The following is a 14,758-nucleotide window of genomic DNA, read 5'->3' on the forward strand; positions in this document are numbered from 1 at the left end:
GATTGGGAAAAACCCAGGCTGGAAACAGGTGGAAAGCCTAGAAAGTTAGTTTTGATAACCGAGGTAAGAAGGGCTAAGCCCCAGAGGTAAAGCTACTGTAGCAGGAACACATAGAAGTACTGACATAAACACCAATAAAAATGTGTGAAGTTTCTCAGCAATTAAAAAGAACACACTACTGAAACATGCAACAGTGTGGAAGAATCTCAAATGCATTAATAAGTGAAAGAAACCAGACTCAAAAGGCTGTTTAAATCCATTTATACACCATTCTAGAAAAGGCAAAATAGGGATAGAAAACAGATCAGTGGTTACCCATGTCAGGGAGGCGGTGATTACAAAGAGGCACAAGGGAATTTTTTAAGCTGATGGAAATGTCCCATTATCTCAATTGTGATAGTGGTTATACAACCAAATGTGTTTGTCAAAATGGACTGATTTTACTATATGTGAATTGCACCTCAATAAAAACAAAAAAACAAAAAACAACTTAACTTAAAAAAAACACCAAAGGGGTACCTGGGTGTCTCAGTCGGTTAGGCACCCACCTTTGGCTCAGGTCATGATCTCAGGGTTCTGGGATCAAGCCCTGTGTCTGGCTCCCTGCTCGGTGGGGAGTCAGCTTGTCTCTCTCCCGCTGTCCCTCCCCCTATTCGTGCTCACTCTCTCTCTCAAATAAATAAATAAATAAAAATTTAATTTAATTTAATTTAAAAAAACAAAAAACACCAAAACTGTGACAAGGTGGAGCACAGCCACACTCATTCATTCATCATGGATTGCCTACGGCTGCTTTTCTACTGCAAGAGCAGAGCTGAGTTGTTTCAACGGGGTCCACTTGGTCCACAAAGACCAAAAAATTTACAGTCCAGTCCTTTAAAGAACGAGTTTATCAACCCGTTATAGAGTAATATCACCCATTTGTTTGGTTCTCCTTAAAAAAAGCCCTCAATTGCCCATAAAAGGAACAGGAAGACAGTAACAGAATGTGCATAAATACTCTGTTCAGGCTAACTAGAGGATAGAAATGAGTTGTTTTCTAAATACATCTTGAATTAAATCTCCAAAAGAAGAGAGTATATATCCAGTTCTAAATAACAGCCACAGATTGTTTTTAGAAATGTTCACAAAACCCTCCCATTATATTACCACATCTTCTGATTCAACCTATTGTTTAAATTATATGTTTGATGAATATTTTTCTTATTAAAGTGATAAGAAACTGGCTTTTTATTGAAGTAATTAGCCAGCAGTCTAAAACTGCTTCTTTATGTAACTTCTCCATGAAACAAGGAGCTTTCCGGTGTATCTGAGGTTTGAAGTGTGCATTCAAATAATTAGACGTTAACACTTCACTTCTTTGAAGCTGCAAAATATGGATAACAAAGCCTGTGGCATTTTTACATAAAAATAAAGCAAAAGCACTATGCGAAAATCTTAAAAATGTGGTCCGGAAAGAAATTATACCAGCTGCCTAAAAATAATTTTGATATATATGAGTTGTATTCACTACTCATTTTTAAAATGAAGAAATGTAATAAAGTGTTAATATGCAGGGGCAATAATCACAATGGTGACTTTAAAGTTAGTTGAGCATAAACTTGAGCCACCTTTTCCAATAATGGTGATATATTACACGGAGTCATCTATACTCTGTTGTTTCCAATAAAGTATACTTGTGAAGCAACTTGTTGGAGTAAAGTTGTAGTTTGTGGCTTTACAATTTAATTTGTAAAATTCCCTGTGTGTGCAATTGTCACCTGCTTATTAGTACCCTGATGAAATTTACTGAGATAACTATTCCATACAATGTATAATATTTATAATTTTGTAATTATAAATAACAAAATGCACTATAACTTATCTATGAAATTAAGACAAACAACATTATAGTTACTGGAGCATGACTAGTTTAATTCTAATCATATTGTATACTCTTTTTTTTTCCTAAGGATTATACTGTCTCTTTTTTTATCTAAAGACTATAATGTTAGCATGACTCTGACATTATAGGCAAGAAATATTGAATCAGACTGAATAAAAAGTCCCTTCAGATTGGAAAGGAAATTTTATTCTTTTAATCTTTAAATGTTTATATGCACTAAATTTTATACTTTGAATTTTAAAGCATATTCTATACAGAGGAGGTAAGAGACAAAGCAACGTCATTAACAATGAGAATCTAAAGAAGACATGAGATAGGAGCCTTAGTAATCCTGGGACTTGAAAAGGATTGCTCAATCGGTAGGGGAAGGAAGGGATAAAGAAAGGGGGGGTAATCAGAAGGGGGAATGAAACATGAGAGACTATGGACTATGAGAAACAAACTGAGGACCTCAGAGGGGAGGGGGGTGGGGGAATGGGATAGACCGGTGATGGGTAGTAAGGAGGGCACGTATTGCATGGTGCACTGGGTGTTATACACAACTAATGAATCATCGAGCCTTACATCGGAAACCGGGGATGTACTGTATGGTGACTAACATAATATAATAAAAAATCATTATAAAAAAAAAAAAAAAAAGCACACCAGGCAAAAAAAAAAAAAAAAAAAAAGAAAAGGATTGCTCAAGTCAACCATTTTAAAGTTCTTATGTGATGATGACATACACTGTTCTTTAAAAATAAATTTTATAGGAGAAGAAATTGGAAGGAGCTGAGGTAAGTAAATTCTTCAATAGCCTTATGAAGATTAGTCTATGTGGGGCAAGAAAAAATACAAAGAAGACACGAAGGATGGCAGATGGTAGCAAAATAAGAAATCAAGAAACCAAGATGAGCTACACAGAATCATGTAGAAAGTCAGCCTCCAAGGTTGAGTATTAACCATTTAAGTGAATATAGCTATCTTAAAATCTTGATGAGAGAAAAGTACAAAGTCAAGGCAAAGACAAGAAGTGAGTAAATAAATCCAAGACACAGAGCAGTGAAAACAAAGGAGCGAGAATGAAAGGAGGATGCTTTCCACTGTATTTGGATAAACAGGAAGAAGTAGCGATTGTAGATTAGATGGAAGATGGAAAAAAGGATTTGGTTTGAGTTTAGCTATAGGAAGAAAAACTTAGCTAAAAATTAAAAATGACTCTAAGATTTCAATATGTTTTAGATAGTGATTATTTCACTAAGAGTCCCATGAACTTATTTGCTCTTAAAATTCTTACTGGAGTTGACTTGGCTTTTATCCAACTAGTACTTTTAACAAAAGAAAGATATCTCAGATCTGGTGCTGTTTACGATGGTGTGGAAAGAAATCTGGAAACATGCCCTTATCTGGTTGTGAAGGAAAAGAATAATAACTTGGATTTCTTCAATAATATGAAATCACTGGCTTCAACACTAAAAAAAGAATAACCAGTTAAAAGAATCTGACCTAACACTTGAGCCAAGTGATTTAAGATTTTTATAACCTATTATAAAATTTACTTTATGTACTGCCACAAATTTGTGTTAAGGCTCTGTTTTTCTTTTTCTTCATATGAAATCCAGTTCTAAAAATAGTCAAGTCTAAAAATAAAGCAAAACCCACAGATTAAGTGTAGCTTTATACATGTACAAATAACAGGGAAATCTCCACATCTTCTAGGAAAACAGATGTTGGGTTACTTATTCCTACTAAATTCTCTGAGTCGGCTCACACTTCCAGAAATTTTCAATTAATATGGGCTATATTAATCCATCTTTAATTCTATTAAATTTGTTCCTCTATCCCATAAAGATCAATGAGCTCTACTAATAAATATGAAAGTGTGAACAAAAAGTCTTATATTTGATCTCAGGAACTTGGTTTCTATCATGAAAGCCAACTGATTATTAACAGTTACAAAACTGCAAATGACAATAAGTGCCTAACTTATGCTTTGATCCAGTTCATGGAAAGAAGCTATACGGAAAGAGGTGGAAACAAACCTCACCTACATTTTTATATTTCTCTAATTTTTTCTGAAGTCTATGCTTCAGAAACCACTTTTCTTCTAGATATTTCTGTAAAGACTAATGAACAGAAAAGCAAAATTGGAAAAGGGGTTTCCAGAATATGTGATTAATTTGCATAATTATCTCTGTGCCAGTTTTCCCAATCCTTAATGGTAGCATTTTCCTACCTTTGTTTATTCATCAATCAACAAACTGAACAAGAAAGTATAAAACATTAAAATAGTATTTTTATTAGCTTGCTGCCACTCTCCAAAAATATGTAAGAAATCTGTTCTTGGCCTCTTAAATTAATTTTCTTTCACATATAAAGAAAACATTTTCAATGGCGGGATGCTTTGGGTAATTTTCCAGTGGAGTTGAGATCTGAATTGATGGATACATACATACTCTCTTGCTTGGTTCTTCTTTTAATGAATAACAGAATGAGGTGACCATAATTTTCACAGCTCAAGCATATAATCTTAGGATAACTTACCATTACCAAATCAACATAAACTGAAACCTAATAGAGAAATAGTATTATCTGGAAAATTTTATAAGGCTAAATTATTTTCAGCTTTCATTAGAATGGGAGTTTGTTTTTTTTTTTTTTTTTAAGATTTTATTTATTTATTTGACATAGATAGAGACAGCCAGGGAGAGAGGGAACACAAGCAGGGGGAGTGGGAGAGGAAGAAGCAGGCTCATAGCGGAGGAGCCTTATGTGGGGCTCGATCCCGTAACACCAGGATCACGCCCTGAGCCGAAGGCAGACGCTTAACCGCTGTGCCACCCAGGCGCCCCTAGAATAGGAGTTTTTATTTAATGTGAAGAAAATAATCATGTGTCTAATTTTAGAAATAATACTACCAATAAATTAGGTTGGAGTCATAGAGAGAAGAAATATTATCCTCAAAAGGTCTTCTCCATATGATTTCAAAGCAATGGCACCTGGGAAATAAATTATGCTTATATTTATCCTTGACCTGTAAGTGGAATATAAAATATTAGAGTAAAATTTAACTTACTTGACAAATATATTAATGATTTGGGCTCCCCAATTATTTAGTAGAAAAGTATTTGCATTGGAAATTAGAAAGGTGATAGTTAACAGGTTGGTGAGATGATAATGCCATCCTCAGATCACTTCTAACATCAGCTATGTAAGAGCAGAGACAGATAAACTAGCATACTGAACTAACCATCTGCCTTCTGATCTCTGCAAAGACATCAAGAGGAGTGATTTCGTAAGACAGCTGGGTATTCTTCATGGCATCTCACATATATTAAAGTTTAAGATAAACTCCCTCTCCCAATTTCCTTAATTCTCTTTAAAAAGCCAGTAGGTCTACAATCAATTTATAAAAACTCATTTCAAAATACATTTTCGGTGGTTCCAAGACTTGCCACCTCCTGTACAATGTAGAAATTTATTTTCTTTTCTCTACATGTTTATATCTAAAGACCAAGGATATCACTACTATTTTAATCTCGTCACCTCATTTTCTTCATGATTTCATAAACTTGGATCATATGCTTCTTCACAGATTTCATTTAAACTGGCCAATTCAACCAATAGGCACAAAGTAACCTAAAGCGGCACTGAAAGGAATCTTCTCAACACTTTGAAGTATGAGCTGCCAACATTTTCTATAACCCAAAGTAACAATAAGTAACTGGATTAAATGTCATCTTTCAAAAATAAAAACATTCTTAAAGTATACTTAGTGTCAGTAACAATAAGAAAGTTTAAAGAATAAACTAAAAATGCAAAATACAACCTAAAATATAAGTAAATAGTATCACATCCACTTCAAAAATTGTTCAAAGAATAAAAACAGAGACTCTGCTATAAGTAAAAAGATATCATAACCACCCAAAGACTAACATATAGAATCAATAAATTAGCAGGATAAAAATGTTTTAGGAGGTATCATTACAAATACATTAGAGAAAATTTTACTCTGTAAAAATACCAGCCATAAGTTTGCTTTTTTATCATACTACATACAACATGTACATACACAAAAATAATCTATTCAAAAATACGCAGGAATAAATTTAACCAAGAAGATAAGAGTCATAGATTGAAAATTATAAAACACTGCTGAAAGAAATTAAAGAAGAAAATATCTGAGAAGACATTCATGTTCACAGACTGAAAGGCTTAATATTAAGACGACAATATTATCCAAAGTGATCTATAGATTCAGTGCAACCTCTATCAAAATCTCAACAGCATTTTTTTTTTCATAAATAGAAAAACTTATCCCAAGATTCAAATGGAAACTCAAGGGACCCTGGATATCCAAAACAATCCTGGAAAAGAAAACAAAGTTGGAGGTCTCACACTTCCTGACTTTAAAACTTACCACAAAGCTACAGAAATCAAAGTATTGGCATAAGGACAGACAGATAGACCAAGGGAACAGAAGGGAGAGCCCAGAAATAAACTCTCGCATATATGGTCAACTGATTATTGACAAGGATGCCAAGACTATCCCATGAGGAAAAGACTGTCTTTGATTTGTTGTATGTAACCCCAAAACATAGGCAACAATAACAAAAAGAAAAATTAGACTTGGTCAAAATTAAAAACCTTTGGGGGCGCCTGGGTGGCACAGCAGTTAAGCATCTGCCTTCGGCTCAGGGCGGGATCCCGGCGTTATGGGATCGAGCCCCACATCAGGCTCCTCCACTATGAGCCTGCTTCTTCCTCTCCCACTCCCCCTGCTTGTGTTCCCTCTCTCACTGGCTGTCTCTATCTCTGTCGAATAAATAAATAAAATCTTTAAAAAAAAAAAAATTAAAAACCTTTGTGCATTAATTGATAGCATAGAGTGAAAAGACACCTATAGAATGTGAGAAAATATTTGCAAATCATGACTGAAAATGGATTATTATCCAGAAAATATAAAGAACTCCTACAATTCAGCAACAAAAAGACAACCCAATTGAAACATAGGCAAGGAACATGAATAGGCATTTCTCCAAATAAGACATACAAATGGCCAATAAGCACATGAAAAGATGCCCAATCTCATTAGGCATTAAGGAAATGCAAATCAAAACAAGGAGTTACCACTTCACACACTGCTGGTGGGAATGTAAGCTGCTACGGAAAACAGTTTAACAGTTCCTCAAAAAGTTAAACATAGAATTACAATATGGTTCAGCAATGTCACTTCTAGGTATATACCTAAAAGAACTAAAAGTAGTTCTAGGTATATACCTAAAAGAACTAAAAGTAGTTCAAATAGGTACTTACACACCAGTGTTTATAGTAGCATTATTCACAATAATCAAAAGGTGGAAACAACCAGAGTGTTCATCAACATCTGAACAGATCAACAAAAAGTAGTATACCCATACAACAGAATATTAAGTCACAGAACAAAATGAAATTCTGATATATGCTTTAACATGAACGAACTCTGAAAACATCACACTAAGTAAAATAGAAATAAAATGACAAAAAGTGTATGATTCTATGTAAAAGAGGTACCTAGAATAGGCAAATTTCATAGGGACTGAAAGTAATATAGAAGTTACCAGAATCCAGGGTTGGGGGGATGGGAAGTTACTGTTTAATTGAATAAAGAGTTTCTACTTGGAATAAAAATGTTCTGGAAGTAAGTCAGACAAAGAAACACAAATACCATATGATTTCACTTACATGTGGAATCTAAAAAACACAATGAACAAACAAACAAAAAGCAGAAACAGACCTGTAAATACAGAGAACAAACTGGTGGTTGCCAGAGGGGAGGGGGTTGGGAGGGATGACAAAATGGGTGAAAGGGAGATGGAGATACAGGAAAGAAAAACAAGTTCTGAAAATAGATAGTGGTGATGGTTACACAACACCTAATTCCAGTGAAATGTATACTTAAAAATGATTAAAGTGGTAAATTTTATGTATATATTTCTACAATAAAGAAATAGTCTATTCAATGAATACCTAATTATCTCCCATTGCTGCTGAAACCCATTTTGTTTAGACTTCCAAATTACTACTAAATGGGTTCTGTGTATGTGTGCACATGCAGGTAAATTCAATCTCTCTTGAAAAGAAGACCCTGGTATGTTCTGTACATGAGATTTCCTAGAATGCACTTTCAAAAGTTCCAAATAATTATCATTGCACTCCAATTTGATTGTTGTTATTTATGTACATCAAAATTAACAGGTCATAACTCATGGAAGAATATTCATAAGTTCTACTGATGGTCCAAATATATATGTTTACAGTCCAAGTGCTAAAAACGAATGTCATACCTGGTAGAGCATTATGGGTTCTATGTTGTATCCTAAGTTATCTGCAAAGTTCTTAGCAATGACTGTTTTTCCACAACCCTACAAATGGAAACACAATCATTCAAGAGATAAGTCAAAACAACCAAAAGCAAGGAAACAGAAATCTGCAGTGAAACTGCTATTCTTACTTTTCCTCCAATTAAACATATGTCTTTAACCATGTGAGACTGCATCATCTCAGCCAGTAGTTGTTTATGGCTTAAAGTTTGTATAAAATGGTCTGATGCACAAGGTTGATTTATTGGCCTGGTCCCAGCTGGCACCTATAATTAAAGAGAAGTAAATATAATATGCATGTTTTTCTCAAAACATTACTAAAAGGAAGCACATAACTGCCATTTAGAAGTCCCTAATAATTGCTTGCTCAACTCAATTCTATACTGTTTTTGATATTTCAATAGAGCAACAACTATTTTCTCATTCACAGATCTGATCATTACCATCAGCCCTCCAAATCAATCATCCCTCTAAAATTAAAGCCCGGTGCTGAGAGACATTTTCATAAGAATCAGGTCATTTTCAGGCTATTTATAACTTATAATAACAATGTCACTACTTGAGAATGAAGGTTTTTGTCCAAATTCCAGTGCTAAGTACAGAATTTAGAGTCAGTCTACTGGGACTCTCCAAAGTCACCAACGACCTCCTGATTTCTAAAATCCATGTGTACAAATCCTTTTCCACTCTTAGTTTACCACTCAGAAGCATCTGTTCATAAAATCTCTCTTCCCATCCATCACACCTACTTCTTTTATTTCCTCTCTCCTTTTTATTAGTCTCCTGGGGATCCTACTAGGAGATTTCCATGTTCTGCTGAGGACTCAGGACTTGATCGTACTGTACACAACATAAACCCTAGAGGATTATAAGTTTGGAAAGGACAAGATCAGATTTGAGTTTAGGAAAGATCATCCTGGTGGTAACATAGAAGGCTGACTGGAAGGGACTAGAGACAATGAGGTCAGAAAGCCATTACCAAAGAGAAGCAAATAATGAAAGCTTGCTCACACATCATGCCTCTGGACACTCATGCCACTGTTTAAACTGCCTGAAGTGTCCTATCACCTTTCCACTCCTAAGCCACTAGAAAATTCCTATGTCATCCCACAAGACTTAGGTCACTCTAAACCCCCACAGCCATTCCAATGCAGTCCTTACTCATCTGTCTCTATTTAGACCATCAGCCTAGTGAGGTCATTCATCTGAAGGAGACAGAAGAGTGTAATGAAAAGTGATCCTGTCCAGAAGTCTCATCTGTGACATTTCTTAGCTGGTGACCATGAGTGAATTGATTACCCTCTTTACATCTCAGCTTTCTAATCTATAAAATGAACCTAATAAAACTTGCCTCCAGGGTTATTGGGGGATTTAGTGGCATAATATATGCAAAGAGACAAATATAGTGACTAATACAGAGTGGGCACTAATAATTCTTAGTACAGAGCCTGGCTTATAGTAGACATAATCAATGTTCAGTTCGATGAATGAATAATACAGCAACATTAATAATATCACAATAAAGCACATAAAAAGTTTATAATTAAAGTATGCTCTGGCACATAAGAAGGCAAGCATTTTCTTTCCTAATTCACTTACAATTCATTTAAGTCCGTGTTTTTCAAGCTGTGTTTTCTAGGGACAGTTTCTTACCTCTTAGGGTTCTCAGGGCCCTCAAAGCGTTACAAGAAAGGGAGGCAGAGCAAGCAGATGGAGCCCTGTGACCAAATATCCTTCCCTTCTTCTAAACACTGTGCAACTAGAATAGCTCCTTTTTTAAATACTGCATATAGCTAAGAACGATTTTATTTGAAAAGAGTGTTCCTTAGCTGCTAAAATATGTTTGAAAACACTATTTCTTACCAAGGACTCAGAATACACAATGCTTTATTCAGTACTTGATTTGATTTTCCCAGAGGTCAACTTTGGTTTTTGATGAAAGGCTATCCCTATGTTTCTCCTGAACTTTTCTAGTTTACAAACACACATGACTGTGGAGACATAGATAAATACAGATACATAGATGTGACACTACAGAACCAAAGATTTATAAGGAGATCATAAACCCAATTTAGGTCATAAAAATGGGCAGAACAAAGCACATCTCAGAAAGTACAAAGCTTGATCCATTACCTGAATGGTCACCTCTTTTTCTGCTATCCGGACAGTCACATTAGCTTGGGGGGCAGGGCTCTCCGCCAGCCTCTCCACTCTCACCACCTCCTTAGGAAGCATAGGGCTTTCTGAATCTTGGAGTTCAAAACGCTACAAAATTACAAGAAAACCATGTAATTTACTTTTTATTTTAGTATTAGTGTTGGATATCCGGAAGATTCCATCTTAATTAGAACTGAAACTCACTCTATATTATAAAAGTAGAGATAAAAAATTAATGAGAATTTTTTCCTGTTTTTACAAATGCCATTCTCCTTAAGCCAATTACGAAAGGTGATATGCAAATAGTTCCTAAAATTCACTAAAGACAGGAAATGAAGTCATTGAATTCCTGAACTGGTAACAGTTTGCAGCCTATACTTCTTGTTAATCAAGGGTTCCAGTTTCCTGGAAAGGAAGATGAGACTCTTGACAACATGTTAAAGTAAAATAAAACTTATTTTGGTTGATTTCTTAAATCAACTGACGTTTATATTGCCTGAAATTCATGAAACCAGAACTTCCTGGACACCATTCTGCTGTTTGCTTGTGTGGTTAGCCTAACTGATCACAATAAATTATAACACTCCTCCACAGTATCTGGCACAGTGCTTTCTATGGTACATGTTCTCAGTATTTGTCAAACTGGATGGAAAGAACCAAGACCATTGATTCTTTCTCTCCATGTGGACCAATTATCAATGCTCTAACACTTGGTTACAGCCCTTTATATATACCAGCTGGTTATATAAAGAATATATAAAGAATGCACACAAAGAACACAAACAAGTATATGGAAAATGAGAATACTAATTGAAAATTAATTAAATCCTATGCCCTAGAACAGCAGCATGTTCAATATGAAAAGCTTAACTCATTTTTAGTATTAAAGAGGCAGAAATTATCCCCCCCAAAATCCTACCTTAGTTTTAGAACATTATCACTATAGTGAAAGAACTGAACCTCAATGCAAGAACAGATCACTGCTTACTCGGCAGAATGACACAACTCCAGAAAACAGATTTTGGGGAAGAAAATTATCTTCAACCTCAATGTTCTAAGCCAAACAACCCAATTCAAGTCAGAAGTACTTAAGACAATCACTTACTCCTTTACCCAAACCTAAGAAAAATTGTCTATTTGTGCTACCATTAAAAAATGTAAGTCTTATATAGTATGCATTTTATACATGCAAATTCCCATAGTATCACATAATCTGGTAGGAGTTGCTTCCATGTTGTAGACAAATAACAATTATTGACACTTTAATTTCATAAAAAAAAAAATGTTACTCTGTATTTTAAGGGACGTTCAATAGGAAAGGAGTAAGGCCTTGGTCAAGTAATTAAATTCATTAGAATTTAGAACCTAGAACCATTAAATTCTAAGAAAACAAATATATTTGCTAAAGGTATGTTTGTAACCCCACCTATAAGAACATCAGCCTAACTTGATATAGGACTGACTGCAGAGCACTTGTATTCCAGAAATGAACACTAATACCTTGAACCACTTGCTATAACTGGTTATGTTCTTATAAATAATTCAAGCTAAAATATTTCAGTAGAATCAAAATAGTAGGCTAGAATACCCTAAGATAGTAAAAGAACTCAAGCTGCAAGATAAATTACCATCTGCTGGCATAGGAAATTTAAAGGACTGGTAATCAAAAAGGTAACTGAGGAGTAAAATACATATATAATTCTCAATGACTACATGTTAGCAAGAAGTAGAAAATCAAATAAACCAAAGTTCATTTACTTTACCATTTTACATTAATGAGTAGCTCCTATTAATTCTGGAATGTCAATTAAACAAACAATACTAATGTATTTTTGATACACTTTCTTTGGGATTACATTATTTTAACTATGAAATATAATTTAATAAAAGGAAGTGTTAATTACATGTTGGTCTGCAAGGCCTCCATACTCACCCTCCTCCTGTCCCTCCAAAGTATTCATTTTCTTTATACCTTTTTCTAGGCTGTGGGGCACTAAGAAATTCTCCATACCCTATTTCCTGGCTACCAAAAAAGTATGTAGCCCTTGGTCTCTGCTAGGCTCCTTCCCAAAGCCAATCAGCAACTAATACAAACCAACACTATTCTCCCTGAGGAGTCATCTGAACCAATTCATTCCTGTGTCAGCAGGTCATCTAGCCACCTCCTCCAACCACAACAGAGCCTTCAGGCACATTTCCTCCATTCTTCCCTAGAATATAAACTCCACTGACAAAATTAAAATGTATGTATTTGGTTCACTCCAAACCTCAAGAACCTAGAATGGGGCACAGTCAGTGGTCAATAGCTGTTTGTAATATGAACAAACAAATGAAATTCTTTCCCTTTAATCCTCGAAACATCTACATTTTCAACAATCCTCACTTCCCCCACCATCTCAGTAGAAAGGACTTCTGCTTTAATTATGAGCGAATGGAAAGCCACTGGAAGTCTGCTTTCTCCATCTCAGTTAATGGTAACTCCATCATTTCAGATGCTGGGTAGAAAAATATGTTCTGGGGCGCCTGGGTGGCACAGCGGTTAAGCGTCTGCCTTCGGCTCAGGGCGTGATCCCGGCGACTTGGGATGGAGCCCCACATCAGGCTCTTTCGCTATGAGCCTGCTTCTTCCTCTCCCACTCCCCCTGCTTGTGTTCCCTCTCTCGCTGGCTGTCTCTATCTCTGTTGAATAAATAAATAAAATCTTTAAAAAAAAAAAAAAAGAAAAAAGAAAAATATGTTCTTCCATCATTTCAAACCAAGGCACAATGGTGCTCTGGAAATGTCCTTTCCTGCCTCTCCCAGATCATATTTCCATAAATATTTTCCATGCATTCTACAGATTACATCCCTTCTTCCTATGAAGATGTTTGTCTTCCCATTTCAAGAAACAATCATTTCTTGATTCTATGCAATCCTTGAGTGACCCACCATCTTTTTGCTTCTCACCATCAAACTTATTTTACAAGTAGAATATAATCACTGTTTCCACTTCCTCATCTCTGATTTACTATTCAGCCCACTGATTTTTTTGGCTGGTGTTCCCACCACTCCACTAGCATTGTTCCTGTTAAGTTCACCAGTAATACCCTATTTGCCAAAATAACTGACTAAATAAATAAATAAGTTTTCCTCCTATTTTACTGCTCCTTCATCTCAGTCTTTCGGCAGGTTCTTCTTCACTTACCTGACCAGTGCACATCAGAGTACTTCAGGAGTGGACTTTTTATAGATTTTCTATGTTCACTTTTTAAATAATCTCATCCAGTTTCAGACTACAACCCATCTGTATGCTCTGACTACTCTTTCTCTGCCTTATTTGAAGGTTCTTGGCACACTGTCCAGTCCTTAAATGTTGGCTCTTCCAGCGTTTAGTCTTAGGCAGTATTTCTTCTTACTATATATGCTCTTCTTTGGTTCTTTCATCCATGTGATCAATTCAACTAATACCCATTATTACTGATTCCCAAGTATTTATCTTTAATATCAAAATAGCTCCAGATCCATACCCATGTTTTCAAGCCTACCAGACAGACCCACTTGATCCTACCTAAGAAGGAACGAGAGCCAAGACACGGTACTAGAAGACCAATGTACTTGTTACTACACTGTGACAAAAGTATACCATTCTCAAAGTATAGCAGATTCAGAGAGAGAGTGTTTTAAGATATCCTTAACTAAAAGCTAGGAGTGATTTTATGACTACAGAAACATGTTTTTAGAGTATCAACATCATTCGATGAGTACCATATGAAGAATGAAAGACATTTTCACCATTTTTATAGCTTGTTTAGGAAAAAAAAAAAAAAAAAGGTGTTCCGAATTTTAGCTGACTGCATTTTCAATGAGTAATAATTTTTCCTTAAAAGTTGTCTAAGTACGCTAAAATCCAAATGGATATCTAATTCATATTCAACTATCCATTGATTCCTATGACAATGTAGGTCGGAAAATGATTATCAAGGAAAAGTTATTAAATGTATATATGTGCATTCTTGGTTTGCTATTATAATAGATATTTCTAATTCTTAATTCAATATTTTTTCCAATTCAACAAAATTGCCTTTCACCTCTCTTAACTAAAAATTATTTGGGGATATATAAAATTTTGTTCATCTGTGAACATTAGCTTGAGAAAATAGAGAAACTTAGAACAACAAATGGGCCACATGGACTGTCCCAGGTCAGATCACATTATACCAATCACTAGACTGCTATCATTTTTAAGGAGAGTGATTTAACACTCTGATTTGATTGTATGTATCGGTGTGTAATTATCTTACAAAAAGAAAGTTCTTCTTTAGGTTCACACAAATGAATTTAAGCTCTCCACCCACCCTTATCTATCTACTGAGGAGTTGGAAAAAGAAGTACTGTT

General features: G+C 35.1%; 1 protein-coding gene across 1 annotated transcript in view; it reads right to left on the bottom strand.

The window, feature by feature from the left end:
* Positions 1 to 14,758, bottom strand: part of VWA8 (von Willebrand factor A domain containing 8) — a 342,760-nt gene that overhangs the window by 257,001 nt on the left and 71,001 nt on the right. The window contains exons 10-12 of the mRNA XM_045810950.2: positions 10,360 to 10,491; positions 8,358 to 8,492; positions 8,191 to 8,268 (exon numbers count right to left, since the gene is read on the bottom strand). Of these exons, the coding sequence (XP_045666906.2) occupies positions 8,191 to 8,268; positions 8,358 to 8,492; positions 10,360 to 10,491 (345 nt within the window). The remainder of the gene's footprint in view (positions 1 to 8,190; positions 8,269 to 8,357; positions 8,493 to 10,359; positions 10,492 to 14,758) is intronic.

The sequence above is a fragment of the Ursus americanus genome, chromosome 10 (genome assembly GCF_024610735.1).
Source record: "Ursus americanus isolate L20-20 chromosome 10, mUrsAme1.1.p, whole genome shotgun sequence".
NCBI classification, from domain to species: Eukaryota; Metazoa; Chordata; class Mammalia; order Carnivora; family Ursidae; genus Ursus; species Ursus americanus.